Source organism: Vicia villosa, linkage group LG2, assembly GCF_029867415.1.
Source record: "Vicia villosa cultivar HV-30 ecotype Madison, WI linkage group LG2, Vvil1.0, whole genome shotgun sequence".
Taxonomy (NCBI): Eukaryota; Viridiplantae; Streptophyta; class Magnoliopsida; order Fabales; family Fabaceae; genus Vicia; species Vicia villosa.
This window is the reverse complement of record NC_081181.1, coordinates 33008110-33031597: the sequence shown is the minus strand read 5'-3', so window position 1 is coordinate 33031597 and position 23488 is coordinate 33008110. Positions and strand designations below refer to the sequence as shown.

The window sequence follows — 23488 nt, the reverse complement described above, 5'->3', positions numbered from 1 at the left end:
GGTAAGTCTATTGCTTTAAAATCTTTGAATAAAAAATGCACTAACGCTTTTCAGGCGGAAGAAGAAGATTCTGAAGAGTCAGAATCCGAGGAAGAAGAAGTTGAACTCTCCATGATCTCTAGAAGGGTAAACCAACTCTGGAATAGTAAACAAAGGAAGTTCAAGAACTTCAGAAGTTCTAAAAAGCCTGAAAGAGGAGAATCTTCTGGACTCAGAAGATCTGACAAAAAGAAGGTCACGTGCTTTGAGTGCAAGGAGCCAGGACATTACAAGAGTGAGTGTCCAAAGCTTCAGAGGGAAAAACCCAAGAAGAAGTTTCAGAAGAAGAAAGGCATTATGGCAACTTGGGATGATTCAGATTCATCAGAATCAGAATCAGACTCTAAAGACGAGCAAGCCAACATAATGCTGATGGCTACTGTGGATGTTGAATCAAAATCTACGTTAGAATCAGACTCTGACTCTGAAGAGGTATTTTCTAAACTATCTAGAGATGAGCTAGCTTCCAGTTTAGCTGAAATTCTAGAAATCAAGGCTAAGCTTAGTATCAAATACAAAAAGTTGAGAAAGCTCTTTGCATCTGAAACTAAGAAGCTTGAATTAGAAAATTCTGAACTCAAAGAAAAAGTTTTAAAACTAATCAAAGATGCTGAGTCATCTCCTAGTTCAGAAAAGTCTATTCCAAGCATGAACAATATTCTTAAGGAATATGACTTAAGTTTCAGGAAGTTCTTATCTAGAGGTATTGGAAGAAGTCAACTTGCCTCTATGATATATGCAGTTAGTGGAAACAAGAGAGTTGGCATAGGCTATGAGGGTGAAACCCCATACAAACTTGAATCTGTGGATGATATGAAAATCACATACAAGCCCTTGTATGATCAATTCAAGTATGGACACTCCCATGATATTAGGCTCACATCACATGCTAAGAGTTTTCACATCACACACACTAAGAAGCATGTGACACAAACTAGAAAATATCATGTTGCTCAAACTAAGGAATATCATGTTGTACCTCCTATTAATTATCAGGCTAAACCCAAGTTCAATCAGAACTTGAGGATAACTAACAAGAAAGGACCCAAGAAAATGTGGGTACCTAAGGAGAAGATAATTTTTGTTGCAGATATCCTTGGCAGCAAAGAAGACAAAGCAAAACATGTCATGGTACCTGGACTCTGGGTGCTCGCGGCACATGACGGGAAAAAGGTCTATGTTCCAAGACCTGGTGCTTAAGTCTGCCAGAGAAGTCAAGTTTGGAGGGAATCAGAAGGGTAAGATAACTGGCTCTGCAACCATAAGTATTGGTAACTCTCCTTCCATAACTAATGTACTTCTTGCAGAAGGATTAGCTCATAACTTATTGTCCATAAGTCAATTAAGTGACAATGGTTATGACATAATCTTCAATCAAAAGTCTTGTAAAGCTGTAAGTCAGAAGGATGGCTCAATCCTGTTTACAGGCAAGAGAAAGAACAACATTTCAAGATTGATCTTCAAGATCTTAAGAATCTGAAGGTAACTTGTCTTATGTCTGTTAGTGAAGAGCAATGGGTCTGGCACAGAAGATTAGGCCATGCTAGTTTGAGAAAGATTTCTCAGATTAACAAACTAAATCTGGTCAGAGGACTCCCTAATCTGAAATATAAATCAGATGCTCTTTGCGAAGTATGTCAGAAAGGGAAGTTTTCCAAACCTGCATTCAAATCTAAGAATGTTGTCTCTTCCTCTAGGCCGCTAGAACTTCTTCACATTGATCTATTTGGACTAGTCAAAACAGCATCTGTCAGAGTGAAGAAATATGGATTAGTCATCGTAGGTGATTATAGTAGATGGACATAGGTAAAGTTCTTGAAACACAAGGATGAGTCTCATTCTGTGTTCTTTGACTTCTGCACTCAGATTCAATCTGAGAAAGAATATAAAATCATAAAGGTCAGAAGTGATCATGGTGGCAAATTTGAGAACAAATTCTTTGAGATTTATTTCAAAGAAAATGGTATTGCCCATGATTTCTCTTGCCCTATAACTCCACAGCAAAATGGAGTTGTAAAGCGAAAGAATAGGACTCTACAAGAAATGGCCAGAACCATGATCAACGAAACCAATATGGCTAAGCATTTCTGGGCAGAAGCAATTAACACAGCGTGTTATATTCAGAATAGAATCTCTATAAGACCTGTTCTTAATAAGACTCCTTATGAATTGTGGAAGAACAGAAAGCCCAACATTTCTTATTTCCATCCATTTGGATGTATATGTTATATTCTAAACACTAAAGATCATCTGCATAAGTTTGATTCTAAGGCACATAAGTGTTTCCTTCTTGGATATTCTGAACGCTCAAAAGGCTACAGAGTATACAATACTGAAACATTGATTGTTGAAGAATCAATCAATATCGGATTTGATGATAAGCATGGTCTTGAAAAGCCAAAGCAGTTTGAGAATTTTGCAGATATTGAATTCTCTAAAACAGACTCTGAAGAACCCAGAAGCAAAGTGTCAAAAGAGCAAGTTGCTGCTTCATTAGAGAATCTCAGAATTTCAGAAGAACCAACTATCAGAAGATCTTCTAGATTCAACTCTGCTTACTCAGAAGATGTTATCATTGGGAAGAAAGAAGATCCTATCAGAACCAGATCATTCCTTAAGAACAATGCAGAATGTCAATTTGGTCTAGTATCTCTTATCGAGCCAACTTCTGTTGATCATGCTCCGCAGGATGCTGACTGGATAATTGCCATGTAAGAAGAACTTAATCAGTTTACAAGGAATGACATTTGGGATCTTGTTCTAAGACCAAAAGGATTCAACATCATTGGAACCAAGTGGGTCTTCAGAAACAAGCTAAGCGAAAAAGGAGAAGTTGTAAGAAACAAATCCAGACTGGTTGCTCAGGGTTATAGTCAGCAAGAAGGCATAGACTATACAGGAACCTTTGTACCAGTGGCCAGGTTAGAATCTTTTCGCTTATTAATTTCTTTTGCCACTCAGAACAACATCACTCTGTATCAGATGGATGTTAAGAGTGCCTTTTTAAATGGTTATATACATGAGGAAGTAAATGTCCATCAACCTCCTGGTTTTGAAGACTCTAAGTCTCCAGAACATGTTTTCAAATTAAAGAAATCATTATATGGCCTGAAGCAAGCTCCTAGAACTTGGTATGAAAGATTAAGTTCTTTCCTTCTGGATAATGGTTTCACTAGAGGACAAGTGGATACTACTCACTTTTGTAAAACCTTTAAAAAGGATATTTTGATTCGTCAAATATATGCTGATGACATTGTCTTTGGAACATCTAATGCTACATTTGGAAAGAAGTTTGTTGAATCTATGCAGGCTGAGTTTGAAATGAGCATGATGGGAGAACTCAAGTATTTCCTTGGGATCCAGATCAATCAAACTTCTGATGGAACATATGTTCATCAAACCAAGTACGTGAAAGAACTTCTGAAGAAGTTTAATATTTCAGAAAGCAAAGAAGCAAAAACTCCTATGCATCCAACGTGTGTTTTAGGTAAGGATGAGGTAAGTAAGAAGGTAGATCAGAAGCTCTACAGAGGTATGATTGGATCTCTTTTGTATCTTACTGCTTCTAGACCTGATATTTTATTCAGTGTTTGTCTGTGTGCAAGATTCCAGTCAGATCCTAGAGAATCTCACTTAACAGCTGTTATGAGAATTCTGAGGTATCTGAAAGGTACTACTAATGTAGGGTTATTCTACAGAAGATCTGAAGAATACAACTTAGTAGGATTATGTGATGCTGATTACGCTGGAGATAGAGTTGAAAGGAAAAGTACTTCTGGAAGTTGTCAATTTCTTAGAAGTCACCTGATCTCCTGGTACAACAAGAAGCAAGCTACTATTGCCCTCTCTACAACAAAAGCAGAATATGTTGCTGCTGTTGGATGTAGTACACAGATGCTCTGGATGAAGATTCAGCTAGAAGATTATCAGATATATGAAAGTAACATTCCTATCTTCTGTGATAATACTTATGCTATTTGTTTATCTAAGAATCCAATATTACATTCCAAAGCTAAACATATTGAGATCAAACATCATTTCATTAGGGACTATGTTCAGAATGGTGTTCTATCTTTAAACTTTGTTGATACAGACCATTAATGGGCTGATATCTTTACAAAACCCCTTGTTGAAGATAGGTTTAAGTTCATTCTAAAGAATATTAGTATGGATTTATGCCCAGAATGAAAGGATGAGAAGTTCTGACATATGTATTAGATTTGAAATGATAAGTCTTATTTTCTTATAAGAAGTTTTTATTGCTGATCAGTTAGATATTCTGATTCTGTTATTGCTAACGTTTCATATGTCTAAGTTGATTCAGAATCTCTTTTAAAGCAAAACAGCTGTCACCAGCTATTCCAGAAGATGAACACGTGTTCACTCTAATTGGACAAGCGTGCGTGCAGTTGATGAGACTCCTCCCTAGGTAACTGTGCAAATCATTTCAAATATCATGTTTTACCCTAACGTCACTCAACATTAAATGCATTTTATTCTCTGCATTATGTAACTGTGCATTCTCAGAATTTAATTGCATTGTCTTTCAAATCCGTGTCTATTTAAACCGCCCTCATCACATCATTTTCTCTTTTCACGCATTCATTATCTCTCTTGTGTATGCATTTCTGCAATCTCTTTGCTCTTTTCCAAAACCCTAAAAAGAAACCCAGAAATCTCAGTAAAGTGTCAATGGCTGCTTCTTCATCTCAAAATGTTGGTTCCTCATCTTTGAAACAAGAACAAGAACAAGAACTCATTCCTATGATCACTTGCTCGATTCCTCGGGATCAGTTGGAAGTTATTTGTAAACTGACGGTGGTTGTTGATAATCTGGAGGAACATCAAATTCATATCAAAGACAACTTGGTTTTTCAAAAATGGTCGTCTCTATTTCTTGAATTCTGTGGACCAATATATCCAGACCTAGTGAAGGAGTTCTGGATTCATGCTTTTGTTATCCCTAAAGAAATTGTTTCGTTTGTTCATGGAAGATTCTTTTCCATCACTGAAAACACATTGAGAATGCTGTTTGATTTGATGAATGTTGAAGGAGAGACTGAAGCAACTCCAAGAACAGATTGGGATGCAGTCTACGCTGAGATCTTTACTGATGGAAAGAAATCAACAGAAGTTAAGAATCTGAAGAACATATACAAGATATGGACAAAGATTCTTCTAGGTTATTTCTATCACAGGAAATCAACAAGTTCTTTTAACTTCGTCAACAAAGACCAACAATACATCATGTATTTCCTTGGTACAAAGAAGAAGGTGGATATTTCTTACATCATTTTCAATCATATGTGGAATACTGTAAAGGATTCTAGAGATGAGAGCAGACTGAAGAAGAAGAAGAGAACTGTTATTCCTTTTGGAAGGACCATCACCAATCTTCTGGTTCAAACCAAGATGGTTGAAGAATTGGAAAAATATGGAGTCATCAAAGACCCTTTCACAATCATTGGGAGTACTCTCAATGCTCTTACCTTGAGGAAAATGGGTCTTATTCAAGCGTTTGGTACTGCTCCTAAACCAGATCCAAATGTGAGAAACAGAAGAGGTCCTGTTCTTGCTGAGTTTGAGTTTTTCTTTCTCAATGAACAACCAGAATTAAGGTTCATTACCTTAATATTCTCAAAAAGGATGGTTCTGTAGATGCTCCTGTTGGGACAAGCAGCAGAAGCTTCCGTCTACCAAGGATGGTTTGGTAGAAGTATTTCCAGAAGTTGCTGTTAGAACAAGATTTGTTCTTATCAATTATCTTAGTTTTGATGATAACAATAATATGAATTTTGCTTAAGATAATATGGTACTCTAATCCAATGCAATTTCCCTTTCAGGAAATATATAAAGAGTACGCATAATTCAGCGCTCAGAAGATGTGTCTCAAATGGTTCAGCATGCAACATCAGAACATGGTCTGGCAAGACATCCGAAGATGGTCGAAGCAGAATCAGAACATGGGTCTATGAAAGCATCAGAAGAACATGAGATCAGAAGCACTGAAGATCAGAAGATGGTATCACGCTCAGAAGCACTTCAAGGTCAGAAGATCAGAAGATGCTATGCACCAAGCTGTTTGACTCTGATGATATTCAAACGTCGTATTCATAAACATCAGATCAGAAGGAAGTACACGTGGCAGACTACGCTGACTGACAAAAGGAACGTTAAAGCTACTAAAGGCTACGTCAGTAGACACAGCGTGAACAAGGCTCGAGGTAGTTGACAAAAGCGTATAACATTAAATGCAAAGCTGTACGGAACACGCAAAGCATTAAATGCATTCAACGGTCATCTTCTCAACGCCTATAAATATGAAGTTCTGATGAGAAGCAAGGTTAACGATTCCGCACCAATACAATTCAAATTAACTTGCTGAAACTCTGTTCAAATCAAAACTCAGAATCTTCATCTTCATCAAAGCTCACTACATTGCTGTTGTAATATCTTAGTGAGATTAAGCTTAAATTGTAAGAGAAATATCACAGTTGTGATTATCGCTTTTAAGAAGCATTTGTAAACTCTTGAATAGATTACATTAAGTTGTAAGGAACTAGAGTGATCAGTTGATCAGTATACTCTAGGAAGTCTTAGCAGTTGGCTGAGCAGGAAGTCTTGGCAGTTGGCTGAGCAGGAAGTCTTGGCAGTTGGCTGAGCAGGAAGTCTTGGCAGTTGGCTGAGCAGAAAGTCTTAGGAGTGAACTAAGCCTAGAGTGATCGTGTTGATCAGTAGACTCTAGAAAAAGTCTTAGGAGTGAACTAAGCAGTTGTTCCTGGAGTGATCAGGTTGTGATCAGAAGACTCTGGAAGACTTAGTTGCGGCTAAGTGGAAAACCATTGTAATCCGTGCGATTAGTGGATTAAATCCTCAGTTGAGGTAAATCATCTCTGCGGGGGTGGACTGGAGTAGCTTCGTTAACAGCGAACCAGGATAAAAATATTTGTGCATTTATTTTTATCGTCCAAGATTTAAAGTCACACTTATTCAATCCCCCCCTTTCTAAGTGTTTTTCTATCCTTCAATTGGTATCAGAGCGCCGGTTCTAAGGTGCAAGCACTTAACCGTGTTTAGAAAAGATTCAGGAAGAGAAAAACGCTTCATTTAAAAGATGGTTGAGGAAAGTGAAAGGACTATACCTACACCTGCATCTACATCTGGCTCTGCTGAGCAATACAACGGTAACAATGGTTATACTAGACCGCCGGTATTTGATGGTGAAAACTTTGAATACTGGAAAGATAAACTGGAAAGTTACTTTCTAGGTCTAGATGGTGATCTATGGGATCTTCTGATGGATGGTTACAAACATCCAGTAAATGCCAGAGGCGTGAAGCTGTCAAGGCAAGAAATGAATGATGACCAAAAGAAGCTTTTCAGGAATCATCATAAATGTAGAACTGTTTTGCTGAATGCTATCTCTCATGCTGAGTATGAGAAGATATCTAACAGGGAAACGGCCTATGACATATATGAGTCCTTGAAAATGACTCATGAAGGAAATGCTCAAGTCAAGGAGACAAAAGCTCTTGCCTTAATCCAAAAGTATGAAGCCTTCAAGATGGAGGATGATGAAGACATTGAAAAGATGTTTTCGAGATTTCAAACTCTTACTGCTGGATTGAGAGTTCTTGACAAGGGATACACCAAGGCGGATCATGTAAAGAAGATCATCAGAAGCTTACCCAGAAGATGGGGTCCGATGGTGACTGCATTCAAGATTGCGAAGAATTTGAATGAAGTTTCTCTGGAAGAGCTTATCAGTGCCTTAAGAAGTCATGAGATTGAGCTGGACGCAAATGAGCCTCAAAAGAAAGGTAAGTCTATTGCATTAAAATCTAATATCAAGAAATGCACTAACGCTTTTCAGGCTAGAGAAGAAGATCCTGAAGAATCAGAATCTGAAGAAGAAGATGAACTGTCCATGATTTCCAGAAGGCTAAATCAACTCTGGAAGACCAAGCAAAGGAAGTTCAGAGGCTTCAGAAGTTCAAGGAAATTTGAACGTGGAGAATCTTCTGATGAAAGAAGATTTGACAAGAAGAAGGTCATGTGCTATGAATGCAATAAGCCTGGACACTACAAGAATGAATGTCCAAATCTTCAAAAGGAAAGTCCCAAGAAGAAGTTTCATAAGAAGAAAGGTCTTATGGCAACCTGGGATGAGTCAGAAGATGATTCAGAAGATGAGCAGGCCAACTGTGCGCTGATGGCGACAGAAGATGACGGATCAGAATCTACATCAGAATCAGATTCTGAAGAGGTATTTTCTGAACTTACTAGAGATGAGTTAGTTTCCGGTCTAACTGAACTTCTGGAACTCAAGTCTCAGATTAGTCTCAAATACAAAAAGCTGAAAAAGCAATTTGAATTTGAAACAAAGAAGCTTGAGTTGGAGAATTCTGAATTAAAAGAAAAACTTTTAAAATTATCCAATAATGTTGGATCTCCTTCTGATTCAGAAAAATCCACTCCTAGTCTAAACCATATTCTGAAAGAATATGATTTAAGTTTCAGGAAGTTCTTATCTAGAAGTATTGGCAGAAGTCAGCTAGCTTCTATGATATATGCTGTGTCTGGAAACAAAAGAGTAGGCATTGGTTATGAGGGTGAAACCCCATACAAACTTGAACCTGTTGATGAAATGAAAATTACATACAAGCCATTGTATGATCAGTTCAAGTATGGCCACTCTCATGATATTAGGCACACTTCACATGCACAAAGTTTTCACATTACACACACTAAGAAGCATGTGACACAACCTAGGAAATATCATGAAACTCATATTAAAAATTATCATGCTGTTCCTCCTATTGCTTACAATGCTAAATCCAAGTTCAAACAGAACTTGAGAAAATCTAACAAGAAAGGACCCAAGAAGATTTGGGTACCAAAGAAGAAGATTATTTCTTTTGCAGATTCTCTTGATAACAAAGAAGACAGCATTCAACATTACATGACACCTGGATTCAAGTTGGTCTCAACACTTGAAGGGAAGAAAGATTGTCTTTCAAGTTCTGGTTCTTAAATCTGTTGAAGAAACTATGTTTGTAGGAATTCAGAAAAGAAAGTTTATTAGTCTTGGAACCATCTGTTTTGTTTGTCTCTAAAGCATTGATGTTTCTTTCTTGATTATTCTGATTGCTCTAAATGCTACAGAATATACAACATTGAAACATTGATTGTGGACAAATCAATAAACATCTGTTTTGATGATAAACTTGTTTCTGATGAAACAAAGAGCTTAAGAATTTCTGCAGATACAGTTTTGACTTATCAGAAGCTGCAGAACAATGAAGTAAACCTCCAGAAGCTGTGTACATCAGAAGTGATGGATCAGAAGATCATTCAGACTTATATCAGCACACTTCAGAAGGAGTATTTCCAGAAGAGAATCTTGATCAACTCAGAAGCAGTGATCAGAATCTGAAGGCGTAAAGTCTATTCTTAATACAGCTGTCATCTATTATCTGATGATGAACACGTATCTGTACGGTTAGTACAAAGCGTGCAGTTGAAAAGACGCCGACCTAGGTAACTGTATTGAATCATGTCATTTACCACGTTCTCTCTCTCCTCATGTCACTCATCATTTAATAAAATTGATTTCCTTTGATTCTGGAACTGTTCAATTTTTTTTTAATTCGTCTCTATATATGTTTTTCAAATCATATCATACATCTTTTTCGCTCCTTTGTCTCTCTCTCTCCCCTTGCATTCTCTCGTTTGAAAAGTTCTTAGCCGTTTTCTACAAACCCTAATCGATAACCCAGTTCGCTTCTCTTGCTCGTTTTTTTGTTCATTCTGTTCAATGGCTGCTTCTTCATCTCATTTTGCTGGGTCATCTACTCTTCTTCATATGCACGATGAAACACACCAGGAACTCACTCCTGTTGTTGCATGCTCCATCCCCAAAAATAAATTGGAAGTTTTGTGTGAACTTATGGTCGACTTTGATAACCTTGAAGAAAATCAATTTCATCTTAAAGAAGACATCATCTTTCAAGGATGGACCTCATTGTTTGCTGAGTTCGTTGGCCCTGTTTATCCGGATCTTGTCAAAGAGTTCTGGGTACATGCTGTGGTTGCTCCAAAAGCTATACTCTCCTTCGTCCATGGAAAGTCAGTCGTTGTTACTGAAAACATCCTAAGAGTGATGTTTGATCTGAAAAATCCTGAAGGGGCTTTTGAGTCTGATCAAAGAGAAGATGTGGAAGATATTCTATCCACTCTCTATTCAAATGTCAAGAAAACTACACATGTCAAGAATTTGAAAGATATCTACAGAATCTGGACAAAGATCCTTCTCGGGTGTTTCTACCATAGGAAATCAACTCATGCCTCGGACTTCATCAGTAATGATCAAAGGTATATTCTTTATTGCATTGCCACTCAGAAGAAGGTTGATGCAATTTACATTATCTTCAACCATATGTGGAAAGCAGTAAAGGATTCCAGGAATGCTTTCAGAAAGGAAAATGCTGGAACAACCATTCCTTTTGGTAGGATTATTACAAACCTTCTGGTACATTCCAAGATTGTTGAAAGTCTGGAGTCTGAAGGTATCATCAAAGATCCTGCTGTCACCACTGGGGCTTGTCTGAATGCCTTCTCTTTAAAGAAGATGAAAATCATTGACACTGCTCTCAAAGTTCCTGAACCTCTAGCTGGAACAAGAACCATAAGAGAACCAGTACTGGCTGACTTTGAAACCTTCTTCAATAGTGAGGTACCTGAAGTCAAAACTGTTTATCTGAAATCTCTTGAAGAGAACAAGAGTTTTAAAGATCAAGACAAAGGTGCCCCTTTCAAAGTAAATCGCAAGAGGGAAGAAAGGACTAAAAGAAAGCATGATTATCCTTCTGCTGTCTCTAAGAAACAAGAGGTTTCTAAAAAGGTGATTGCTAATGTTGTTAAGGCCGTATCTGATGACTTTGAGAAAGAAAAAAAGAAGAAGAAGTCAAACAAAAATAATGAGATGGTTGAAGTTGTTGAAAAGAAGATAACCAAGAAGAGGAAGATGATTATTCAAAGCTCTGATGAAGACAATATTCCTCAAGAAGCTGAAAACCAACAAGAAGTTCAGGCTTATGTCAGAAGGAAAGAAATCTCTAGAGGCAAAGCAAAGATTATTGAAGAGCCGAAGAGTAAAAAGCTGAAGAAAACGGAGGATGTGACCAAAGCGCTTCTGAAAGGTTCCAAAGGTATATGCATCTCTGAACCTATCTCTGTTCCTGTTGTTCGTTCAGAAGTTACACCAATAGAAGTTGTACCTACCCCTGAACCAGAAAAAGCCTCATCAGAATCACCCGTTGTTGTCCATATTCTTACTCCACCATCTCCTCAATCCATTCCGTCTCCTTCACCCTCCACTAATCTTGTCTCTGACCAAGCTGTTGACAATCTTGTTCTGAATATACAACCCCTTCAAACTCTCTTTCCATCTCAACCTTCTTCCAATACCACTTTTGAACATACTCCCTCCACCTCTCAAAACAATCCTTGTGATTCTCCTTTTCCAACCTCTGCATCACATGAGCAGCTGCTCCGTGATTGCAACTACACTCCCAAGCCTCGTCCTGAAGCTGAAGTGGTAGTGTTAGATTCTGATACTGAAGCAGAATCTTCTTATAGGTTGGATAGAGAACCTCTTCCATACTTCACCTCCAACCCTGCCTTTTCAAAAACCCAAATAAAATCCCGTCCTGTATATCCTATTGGTGTAGCTTTTGAAAACATAAAGAAGAATCTCAGAAGTACCTTTGATACTCTCAGAATTGCTGAAAGTTCTGGATTGAATGATGTTGCTATGCGGAACTTCTGGAGGATCTTTCGCAGAAAATCAGATGCTCTGTTTTTAGAACTTCAAGAAGCCTGTGTAGCTGCTGCTCCAAGGCCTCGTGGAATTCTGAGGAATTATGAAGACTTCTGGTTTGCTCGCCTCAAAGGAAGATATCTTTTGGAAGAGAAGCCCTTTGTGGATGAATTGGAAGTATTGAGACTGGCTGCTGCAATGGAAGCAAACCCATGCAGGGACATGGTTCTCTGGATTCCTGAGTATCCTGTTCTGCTAGGAGACTTCAAGACTCTCTTTGACTTTCTGAGGGAAAACCCTTCTAAGAAAGACCCTAGCTTGGTCATTCCAGAAGTTGTTGATCCACCAGTAGTTGAAGGTCCTTCTGCTCCCAGGAATTTAGCTGCCATTCTTCAGGCTCTAGAGAATGGAGACTCTGAAATTCCTGCTGCAGAGTATGGAGATGCTTCTATGCAAGAAGCAGATGCTGAAGATCATGTTGCTAAATCAGACCCTGTTGAGGATATCCCAGCAAATGATACTTCTATGGAAGCTGCAGATCAACATGTCATTCCTGTGGTTGAAAGCGGTGAAACTTCTCTTGATGAACCTTCTCGTCTCGCAAGGACTCTAGAAGAAATTCAGAGGAGACAGGATGAGCAAAGCTCACTCAATGAGAAGTATGATGCTTTCATTGAGAGGCAAGAAGGACACAACAACGATGTTAAACAGATGCTGGCCAAGATCTTATCAAGACTAGGGCCATCTTAGATTGAGTCTGTGTCGTTTCTTTCTTTTCTTTGCATCTGTTTTGTTTCTGTGCATCTGATCTTTTCATCCTGTACTTTTGTACCCATTGGTTGAACCTAAATGAAATCATTTTCTTCCTCCATGTGTTCTGTTTTATTCATCTGAATCTTTTCTATTTTTTGATGATATGACAAAAAAGGGGGAGAAATACTGTGATAAATGATTTGATTTAATCAGTTGCATTTACTAACTAGAACTGCAAGTTCTACATGGTTTAAGTGTTTTGCAGGTACAAAGAAGTGAAGTGAATCTTCAGAAGCAAACACTAGAAGCAAAACCATGGAAACTGAAGCAAGCTGAGTGCTATCAAGCTTCAGAGATCAGAAGCAAGAAAGAAGAATGAATCAGAAGCACTGATAATAGAATTTGAATATCATTGTCTATCCTGTTATGACAAAATTCTATTTGCCCTGATACATATAATGTTATGGCTCTGATACATTATTTGCTCTGATACATGTTTTTAGCCTAAATGCTCTGATACATTTGGCTCTGATACATATCATGTATTTGAATATACATTTTATGTTCTAACTCGTTCATGCTGACTTTTGTCGTTTAGTTTTTGTTCTGTAACATTTCAGGATGTAGAGATGCTCAGATGATGCTCTGGTACATTCAACAATGTTCTGATACAAATCTAGCATGAAGTGATGTTGGTAGACATTCAAAGTTCTGAAGCTATCCGAGGGAAGCAGAAATCAGAAGATGTGAATGTTCTAAAAGATCCAGTAATTCAAGTTCTGAAGCTGTCCTGAATGGAAGCAGAAGTCAGAAGCTGTGAATGTTCTGAAGATCAAAGAAATTCAAGTTCTGAAGCTGTCCTGAATGGAAGCAGAAGTCAGAAGCTGTGAATGTTCTGAAGATCAAAGAAATTCAAGTTCTGAAGCTGTCCAATGGAAGCAGAAGTCAGAAGCTATGAATTCTCTGAAGGCAGAAGCTTATATGATCGTCTCTACCGAAATAATCAGGGAAGTCTTTTATCAAAGTTCTTCGAGTATTTATTTCAGGGGGAGATTATTTATCTCAGGGGGAGATTGTTAATCTCAGGGGGAGACATATTCATATGCTTATGCTATAGCTGTGTAATTTGTCTTTTGCCGTCTACTCTTTCTGATCGCAAATTCATATCATTTATATATGTTTTTGTCATCATCAAAAAGGGGGAGATTGTTAGAACAAGATTTGTTCTTATCAATTATCTTAGTTTTGATGATAACAATAATATGAATTTTGCTTAAGATAATATGGTACTCTAATCCAATGCAATTTCCCTTTCAGGAAATATATAAAGAGTACGCATAATTCAGCGCTCAGAAGATGTGTCTCAAATGGTTCAGCATGCAACATCAGAACATGGTCTGGCAAGACATCCGAAGATGGTCGAAGCAGAATCAGAACATGGGTCTATGAAAGCATCAGAAGAACATGAGATCAGAAGCACTGAAGATCAGAAGATGGTATCACGCTCAGAAGCACTTCAAGGTCAGAAGATCAGAAGATGCTATGCACCAAGCTGTTTGACTCTGATGATATTCAAACGTCGTATTCATAAACATCAGATCAGAAGGAAGTACACGTGGCAGACTACGCTGACTGACAAAAGGAACGTTAAAGCTACTAAAGGCTACGTCAGTAGACACAGCGTGAACAAGGCTCGAGGTAGTTGACAAAAGCGTATAACATTAAATGCAAAGCTGTACGGAACACGCAAAGCATTAAATGCATTCAACGGTCATCTTCTCAACGCCTATAAATATGAAGTTCTGATGAGAAGCAAGGTTAACGATTCCGCACCAATACAATTCAAATTAACTTGCTGAAACTCTGTTCAAATCAAAACTCAGAATCTTCATCTTCATCAAAGCTCACTACATTGCTGTTGTAATATCTTAGTGAGATTAAGCTTAAATTGTAAGAGAAATATCACAGTTGTGATTATCGCTTTTAAGAAGCATTTGTAAACTCTTGAATAGATTACATTAAGTTGTAAGGAACTAGAGTGATCAGTTGATCAGTATACTCTAGGAAGTCTTAGCAGTTGGCTGAGCAGGAAGTCTTGGCAGTTGGCTGAGCAGGAAGTCTTGGCAGTTGGCTGAGCAGGAAGTCTTGGCAGTTGGCTGAGCAGAAAGTCTTAGGAGTGAACTAAGCCTAGAGTGATCGTGTTGATCAGTAGACTCTAGAAAAAGTCTTAGGAGTGAACTAAGCAGTTGTTCCTGGAGTGATCAGGTTGTGATCAGAAGACTCTGGAAGACTTAGTTGCGGCTAAGTGGAAAACCATTGTAATCCGTGCGATTAGTGGATTAAATCCTCAGTTGAGGTAAATCATCTCTGCGGGGGTGGACTGGAGTAGCTTCGTTAACAGCGAACCAGGATAAAAATATTTGTGCATTTATTTTTATCGTCCAAGATTTAAAGTCACACTTATTCAATCCCCCCCTTTCTAAGTGTTTTTCTATCCTTCAGTTGCCTCCCATCAAGAAAGAAGAACAAAGAGAAAGCTAGATCTTCCCTCTATCTGTGAAGAGAAGAGAACTCAAGAGAAGGATGATGAAGAGAAGAAATAAGCTGAAGTAGACAAGGAGAATAAAAATAAAGAAGACGTTGTTGAAAAGAAGAAGAAAAAGAATGATCAGAAGGATGATGAAAAGGACGCTGAAAAGAAAAATAGAAAAAAGAAAGATAAGAAGAAGAAAAAGAGAGAAGCTGAAAAGAAAGTTGTAGAGAAGGAAAAGGTACCAGAAGAAGAAGAGAAAACCGAAGAAGAAAGATAGAAGGAAGTGTTGAAAGGGAAACAGAAGATGGTGTTTCAGAAGAAGAGGAAGTCTGTTGAAGCTGGTTCTGAGAGGCCTCACAAGAAGAAATCTTCAGGTGTGTTTATTTCTGAACCTGGTTCTGTACCTATTTTAAGTTCTAAAACTGTACCAACAGAAGTTCCTTCCCTTTCTAGCCCAGAAATACAACCACAAAAAGCCCCAGCCAAATCACCTCCAACCACCAACGTTCTCACCCCTCTCCATCACCTAAGACCAATCCTGCTTCTAACCACCCTACTTCTGAACCAGTCTTAGATGTTGCACCCTTTCAAACCCTCTTTCCGTCTCACACTTCTATCCCTCTTTCTCAACCTCCTCCTCATGCTAACTATTCACCTGTTGCCTCCCCTGTTCCCATCAACCCCACTGCATCAGAATCTCACAATTCTGATTCTTTACATGAACTCTTTCGTGCCTGCAACTATACACCCAAGCCTCATCCTGAACCAGTTTTTGTTGTCTTGGATTCTGAGGATGAAGCAGAATCATTGCTTTCTCTTGATAGAGAACCTGAACCCTACTTCATTCTGAACCCAGATTCCTCAACCACCCAATTCAAAACCCCTAACCCTGAACTTTCTGTTGGTGTACATTTTGAATTTTTAAAGCTGAAGGTACAGACAGGTTTAGAGGCCTTGAAAGTTGCACATAATTCCAGGATAGATTGTGTTGCTACTAGGGGACTTTGGAGATCTTTCAGAAGGGAGATTAATTCTGACTTTCTGAAGCTTGAGAATGTATGTGAAGCATAAGTTCCTGGTCCTTGTGGTCTTCTAAGGGATTTTGAAGACAGCTATGTCTTTCCCATCAAGAGCTGGAAATCTCTTGAAGAGAAAGAATTTGTTGATGAGCTTGAAGAAGTACATCCATTTGCTATGGTTGTGTGAAAGCCCCAAATCAACATTCTGACTAGAGACTTTCAGTCCTTATTCAACTGGTTAAGGGAGAATCCCTCTGCCAAGGCACCAAATATGGTATATCCAGAAGTTGAATATCCAACAGAACCGGTTGCTCCTACACCTCCTCAGAACTTGGCTGACATTCTTCTAGCCCTTGAGAATCCAGATGTTGATATCCCTTCTCCTGTGTATGTTGAAGATGCTTCTGAAGCAGAAGCTGTTGCTAAGAATCAAGATGCTGAGAATCATCCTGCTATGCAATCTACTGTTAAGGAAAATCAAGTTGATGTTCTCATGATCGATGTAGTTGCTGAGAATCCTACTATTGTGGAAAATAGCTTTGATGCTTCTTCTGCTGAACCTTGTGTTCTGATAGACACCATGAAGGCTCTTCAACAGGATCAAGCTGATTTAGCTTCTCTTTAGGACAAGCATGAGGATACTCACAATGAGTTCAGATATTTCATGAAGACGCAGACAAGCATGAGGATACTCACAATGAGTTCAGATCTGTCTTGGTCTTAGATGTTTTTCTTGTTTTATGCATTTGTTTCTTGCATCCGCTTCTATTCCTTGTGTACTTCTGATATTTTGTTGATTAATGAAATCATTATCTTCTTCACTTTATGTGTCTCTTATCATTTGAATCTTTTAATGCTTTTTGATGTTATGACAAAAAAGGGGGAGAAACATGATAATTGATTTGGTTTATTATATCAGTTGCTGGGATTAAGTCTCAACATTCCTAACATTATTTGCAAGTTCTATGTCTTTGAGATTTTTTGCAGGATTGAAGATATTCTGAAAAAGCTCAACATGAGAAGCAAATACATGGGGAAAAGCAATTCTATAAAGAAGCATGTTCTTGGAAAAAATGAAGCAAGCTTAGTGTTGTGAAGCTTCAAGATCAGAAGCAAGAAGAATGTTCTGATATTCTCGTGGCAGAATATGTTCTGATACACTTTCTTTTCTTAAATGCTCTGATACATGCTATTTATCAAGAATGCTCTGATACATTCATGTTCTGATATTTTTGTCTAGTATGTTCTGAAACATTTCAGGATGTAAAGATGCTCTGATGATGCTCTGATGATGCTCTGATACATTCAAGAATGTTCTGATTCAATCAAGCATGCTATGAAAAAAAAGAAGAAATTCAAATCTCTGAAGCTGTCCTATGGAAGCAAGAAGCAGAAGCTATGAATATTCTGAAGTTCTAGGCGAAGTGAAAGTCTCTGTTGAAATGAAAAATACTCAGGGAAGTCTTTTATTTATAAATTCTTCTAGTATTTATTTCAGGGGAGATTGTTAATCTCAGGGGGATACATATTCACACACTCTGACTATACGCTTATGCTATATCTGTGTAATTGTCTTTTGTCATCTGATATTCTGATTGCAAATTCATATCAATTATATATGTTTTTGTCATCATCAAAAAGGGGAAGATTGTTAGAACAAGATTTGTTCTGATCAATATTATTGTTTTGATGATAACAATATATATGAATTTTGTATAAGACAATGTGGTACTCTAATCCTATGCATTTTCCATTTCAGGAAATATATAAGGAGTATACACAATTCAGCGCTTAGAAGCATTAACTTAGAAGATTCTGGATTGAAACATCAGAACATGCTGTCGCAAGAAATCAGAAGATGGTCAAGCAGAATCAGAACATGTCCTATGAAGCATCAGAAGAACTTAAAGTCAGAAGCACTGAAGTTCTTAAGGTATCACGCTCAAGCTCTTCAAAGTCAGAAGACAAGAAGATGCTCTGCACCAAGCTTAATGACTTTGATTATTCAAACGTTGTATTCACAAATCTGAGATCAGAAGCAAGTACAAGATGACAGGCTATTAAGTCTAATCTTTGACTGACAAAAGGAACGTTAGAAGCTAAAAAAGGCAAAGTCAGTAAAAGCAGGAAAAGCAAGGCTCGAGGTAGTTGACAAAAGAGTGAAACATTAAATGCAGCGTTGTACTATTCACGCAAAGTTTTTGTAATATTTAGTGAGTGTTAAGCTTAGAATTTAAGAGAAATATCATAGTTGTGACTATAGCTTTATAAGAAGCAATTCATACTCTTGTAAAAATTTATTTTTACATTGATTGTAAAAGGTTCCTAGAGTGATCAGTGAGATCAGTAGACTCTAGAAGACTTAGAAGTTTCTAAGTGTTGATTTCCTAGAGTGATCAAGGTGTGATCAGTATACTCTAGAAGACTTAGAGTTTTTATAAGTGGATAACCATTGTAATCAAGATTGATTAGTGGATTAAATCCTCAGTTGAGGTAAATCACTCTAAGGGGGTGGACTGGAGTAGTTTCGTTAACAACGAACCAAGATAAAAATATTGTGTTCATTGTTTTTATCTTAAGTGTTTTTAAAGTCACACTTATTCACCCCCCCCCTTTCTAAGTGTGTTTCTATCCTTCAACTGGGTGATGTCAGAGATATAAACTCCGCTGGGGGCTAAAGATCCTGTTGGGGAGAGACCATTTGAGGATGTATTGCTCTGTGGGGATCTTTCCAAATTACTGAACCTGGGGAAGGCTTCTGGATGACTTTGACATTATCCAATTGCTTTTCCTGCTTCTTACACATATGTATATGTTTTGACAAATAAAATGTAAATGTTAGTCATGTTCAAATGCACACGTTCATTCAAAATCATCATTGGACGTTCGCGCATTCGACACAAAGAAAAACACTCAAGATGAAGGAAAGGAAACTGATTTGTATTAAGAAAGAGCCAAAATAGGCAAACTGTCGAAAGAACATTGTCGTGTAAAAATACAAAGAAAGAAAATAGCTACGTGAAAAGTGATCCTATTGAGTTTCAACTCAGCTATTGCCCTTATGTCTTCGAGTATCTCATCTCTTGCTTGTCGGCGGAAAGTGACTGAACCGATTAGTGCTCTTTAAACTTGAAATTGGTAACAAAGTTGAATGATGGGTTATTTGAACGGGGCATAGTTGTACTCTTTAATCCCTAACTTTTGCCTAGGCCGCCTTTTTAGGTTTTCAGCCTACCGGGATACCCTTTTTTTCCCAAGCCGCCCTTTCGGGTTTTCGACTGGCCGGGTGTACATTTTTTATATATATATCCCTAATTTTTTCCTGAACACTTTTGGTTCGTCGGGATTCCCTTATTTTTGCCTAGGTATGTCAACCTAGCGGGTCCTGTTTATGCATAGTATTTTTTTACTATGCCCGCGTTCATAGGGTGCGGGAAATCTTCGCCATTCGTAGTAATAAGTACCATAGCTCCGCCCGAGAATATCTTCTTGATTATGAATGGTCCTTCGTATGTGGGAGTCCATTTGCCCCTGGGATCACCTTGTGGTAGGATGATCCGCTTTATTACCATGTCACCAACTTGGTATGCATGGCGCTTGACTTTCTTATTGAATGCCTTGATCATGCGCTTCTGGTACAATTGTCCATGACAAACAGCCGCAAGCCTTTTCTCATCAATCAGGTTTATCTGGTCAAGTCGGGTTTGAATCCATTCATCTTCGTCCAAGTCCGCATCTTTCATAATCCTTAAGGAGGGAATTTGAACCTCGACTGGTAGTACAAATTCCATACCATACACTAATGAGAAAGGGGTTTCCCCAATTGAAGTACGTGTCGAAGTGCGGTAACCATAAAGAGCGAATGGTAACATCTCATACCAATCTTTGTATGTCACTATCATCTTCTATATGATCTTCTTTATGTTTTTGTTGGCGGCTTCCACTGCGTCATTCATCTTTCGCCGATACGGAGAAGAATTATGGTGTTTAATATTGAACTGTGTACAAAGCTCAGTGATCATCTTATTGTTCAGATGCGTACCATTATCCGTGATGATCCTTTCGGGGATACCATACCGGCAGATGAGGTTATTCTTGATAAATCGGGCTACTACATTCTTGGTAACTGAAGCAAATGAGGCAGCTTCCACCCATTTCGTAAAGTAGTCAATAGCCACAAGGATGAAATGGTGTCCATTGGAAGCGGTAGGCTTGATTTATCCGATCATATCAATTCCCCGCATTACGAAAGGCCAAGGGGAAGTCAAGACATTCAACGGTATCAGAGGCACATGTACTTTGTCAGCATATATCTGGCATATGTGACAAGTTCGGGAATGATGATAGGAGTCAGTTTCCATAGTGGACTAGTAGTAACCCGCCCTCGTAATCTTTTTAGCCATGGTATGTCCACTGGAATGAGTTCAAAATATACCATCGTGCATGTCTTCCATAATCTCTTCAGCTTCCTTCTTGTTCACACAACGGAGCAAAGTTGAGTCATGATTACGCTTGTATAGGATTCTGTTACTTAGGAAAAACTTGATAGAGAATCTTCTTAGGAATTTCTTATCATTGATAGATGCCCCTTCAGGGTACTCCTGAGCTTCGAGATACCTTTTCACCTCGTAGAACCAAGGTTTCTCTTCTACCTCCTTAGTATTAATCTCGCAACAATATGTTGCCGCGTCCAATCTTTCAATAGTAATCATAGGGGCCTCATTGTCCCATCTGACTTTGAACATGGATGACATAGTAGCTAACGCATCTGCCAATTGATTCTCTTCTCGTTGAATATGAGTCGTTATCAATGGGATCCAGAGTGGAGATGGATCTGCAGTGTATTATGTGGGTGTGTGTAAGAACACATAGCTATTTTGAAAGTAAATAATAGTAAAAGAAAACGCAAATATTTAAATGCGAAACGTCCAATTTTTTATTGAATGAAAATATGCTTATGAAATGACAAGCCCTAACAAACGGATCGTGGTGCCCCGGGCAAGACATACGACTTTAGAGTTTATTATTTTGAATTACAGAAATAAAAACTTAGGAAACATAAAGAAAATAAAAGCAGGAAATGGAAATTACTCCCTGCTAAAGGAGATGGAGATAACTTCTCCAGCCTTCCAGTTGTCCAGCCCTTTGTCAGGAGTAGGGAAGATCCACATGTCCAAATTGCAATCTCTCTCGCCATCTTCTATAGCATTGACCCCTTTGCTGATGAAATGAGACATTAAACCACCAGGGCGAGTGTGATGATTATCCTTCTGATTTTCGGTAGTACAGCCTAAACCACACTTGTCGAATTTATAAGGAACATCAATAAGTTGGCCCCAAATAGTGCAACCACCTTCTTCGACCACAACCTTAGCATCCTTTAGAGAAGCCATTGTTGGAGGAATTCTGGTGACTTTGGAAACAGTAGGAACATGTATAGCAGCGGAGACAGCCTGAGGAATCAATTCAAATGTTTGGCAAGGAGTTTCAGTAAATTCTCCATCCACCTCAACATACCGGGACTCATTTATGTAGCTCACCACATATTCCTCCTCTCCGTGCATAATGACGATCTTTCCCGTCGCCGGGTATTTCAGCTTCTGATGCAGGGTTGAAGTCACAGCATTTACCCCATGTATCCACGGGCGCCCAAGCAGACATGAATAAACAGGATGGATGTCCATCACATAGAACAAGGTATCAAAAGTCTGAGAACCTACTCTGATTGGAAGCTCCACTTCTCCGTATAACATACTCTTCGAGCCATCAAAAGCCTTTACTATCACGTCGCTAGGTTTCAGCACGAACCCTTCAGGGTTGAGTGTGTCCAGCACCAACTTGGGTAATACGTTCAGAGATGAACCATTATTAACTAGTACATGGGCCAGAGTGGTGCCCCTGCATTCAATGGAGATGTAAAGGGCCTTATTGTGATTCTTTCCAGCGGAAATCAACTCAGCATCAAAAAACCCAAGATAATTGTCTGTTGTCAAGCTTGAAATACAATTCTCGAATTGGTTGACAGATATCTCTTGTGGTACATGCGCAACTTTTATGAACCTCATCAAAGCCTTGGCATAAGCCTCAGAACAAGTTAATAGTGACAGCATGGAGATTTTAGAGGCAATATGCCCTAATTGTTCAATAACATCATAGTCACTCTTACAGATAATCTTCAGGATCTCATCCATCTCTTTCTGGGAAGGGTCTTCAGTGGTAAATTCAACAGGGATAGGTTCGAGTGCTGGCCCTTTACCTCTGACATCAGTAGCTGGATCGGGAGCAGGAACAGAAGTTGGACCTACAGTACTTGGAGAAATTTCCAGGGAGAAAATTCGTCCACTTCTTGTAACTTTACTAGTCCCTGCATTATTGTCGACGTCAGGATTAGTGACTTCAACCACCTTATTAGTTAAAGGTTGCTGTTTTACACCATTAGTATAGACATCAGCACCATAATTCCATGGGACAGCCTTGTCGAAGGAATATGGGATCGGCCCAGGCTTAGTGATGATCAGACGAGCCACACGAGGCTCAGCAGTAATCTTGATGGGACCCTTGGTAGGAATTCTTAAAGGAGCCTTGGAAATCACTGACATGTCTTCAATCTTCAAACCACGGGAGAAACCTTCGCATAAACTCTCTACAGAAGGAATATTTTCAAACATGATAGTGCGACGGTCTATCCATCCTTGAATACCTTTCTTCAGATTCTCACAACAATTGAGTTTGGATGCACAGTAATTGAAAATTCTGGTATGAGAGACTCGGATGTCAATTCTGATGTGAAGACATCAGATCTGTTATTAATGTAGCACAAGCAGAATACAAGGATTCCTCATTATTTGATTACTCTTAGGAAAGAGTCAATGAGACCTGGGATCACACATGTTCAGCATACATAACCAAATTATAATATTACGTGGTTCTGTATAGGAACAACTAACACTTCTGAACCTGATGTTATAGACAAAGTCATAACATTCATAACTGAACAAATAATGCAGAAGATAAATAACACAGTTAATTGTTAACCCAGTTCTGTCTAACTACCTACTCTGGGGGCTACCAAGCCAGGAAGAAGATTCCACTATCAGTAGTACTATTTTATATAAACAACCTCTGGTTTATCTAGTCACTACCCAATGCAATCTCTATCTCAGAACTCCATCCAAGATAAGAAAACCTCTGCTCACTCCCCAGTGATACCTAACTGTTACAACCCTGCAACATCTATTTACACAATTAACAATGAACACATACTTGATCTGCTTCATAGCTTCAATCAAGCTTACAATACTCAACTCTTACCTACAAGTTTCG

The 23488-nt window shown here is 38.5% G+C and overlaps 1 protein-coding gene across 1 annotated transcript; it reads right to left on the bottom strand.

The window, feature by feature from the left end:
* Positions 1 to 21252: 21252 nt before the first annotated feature.
* Positions 21253 to 22833, bottom strand: LOC131648805 (uncharacterized). The gene has a single exon (XM_058918526.1). The coding sequence runs from the start codon at positions 22831 to 22833 to the stop codon at positions 21253 to 21255; it is 1581 nt and encodes a 526-aa protein (XP_058774509.1).
* Between the last annotated feature and the right edge of the window lie 655 nt (positions 22834 to 23488).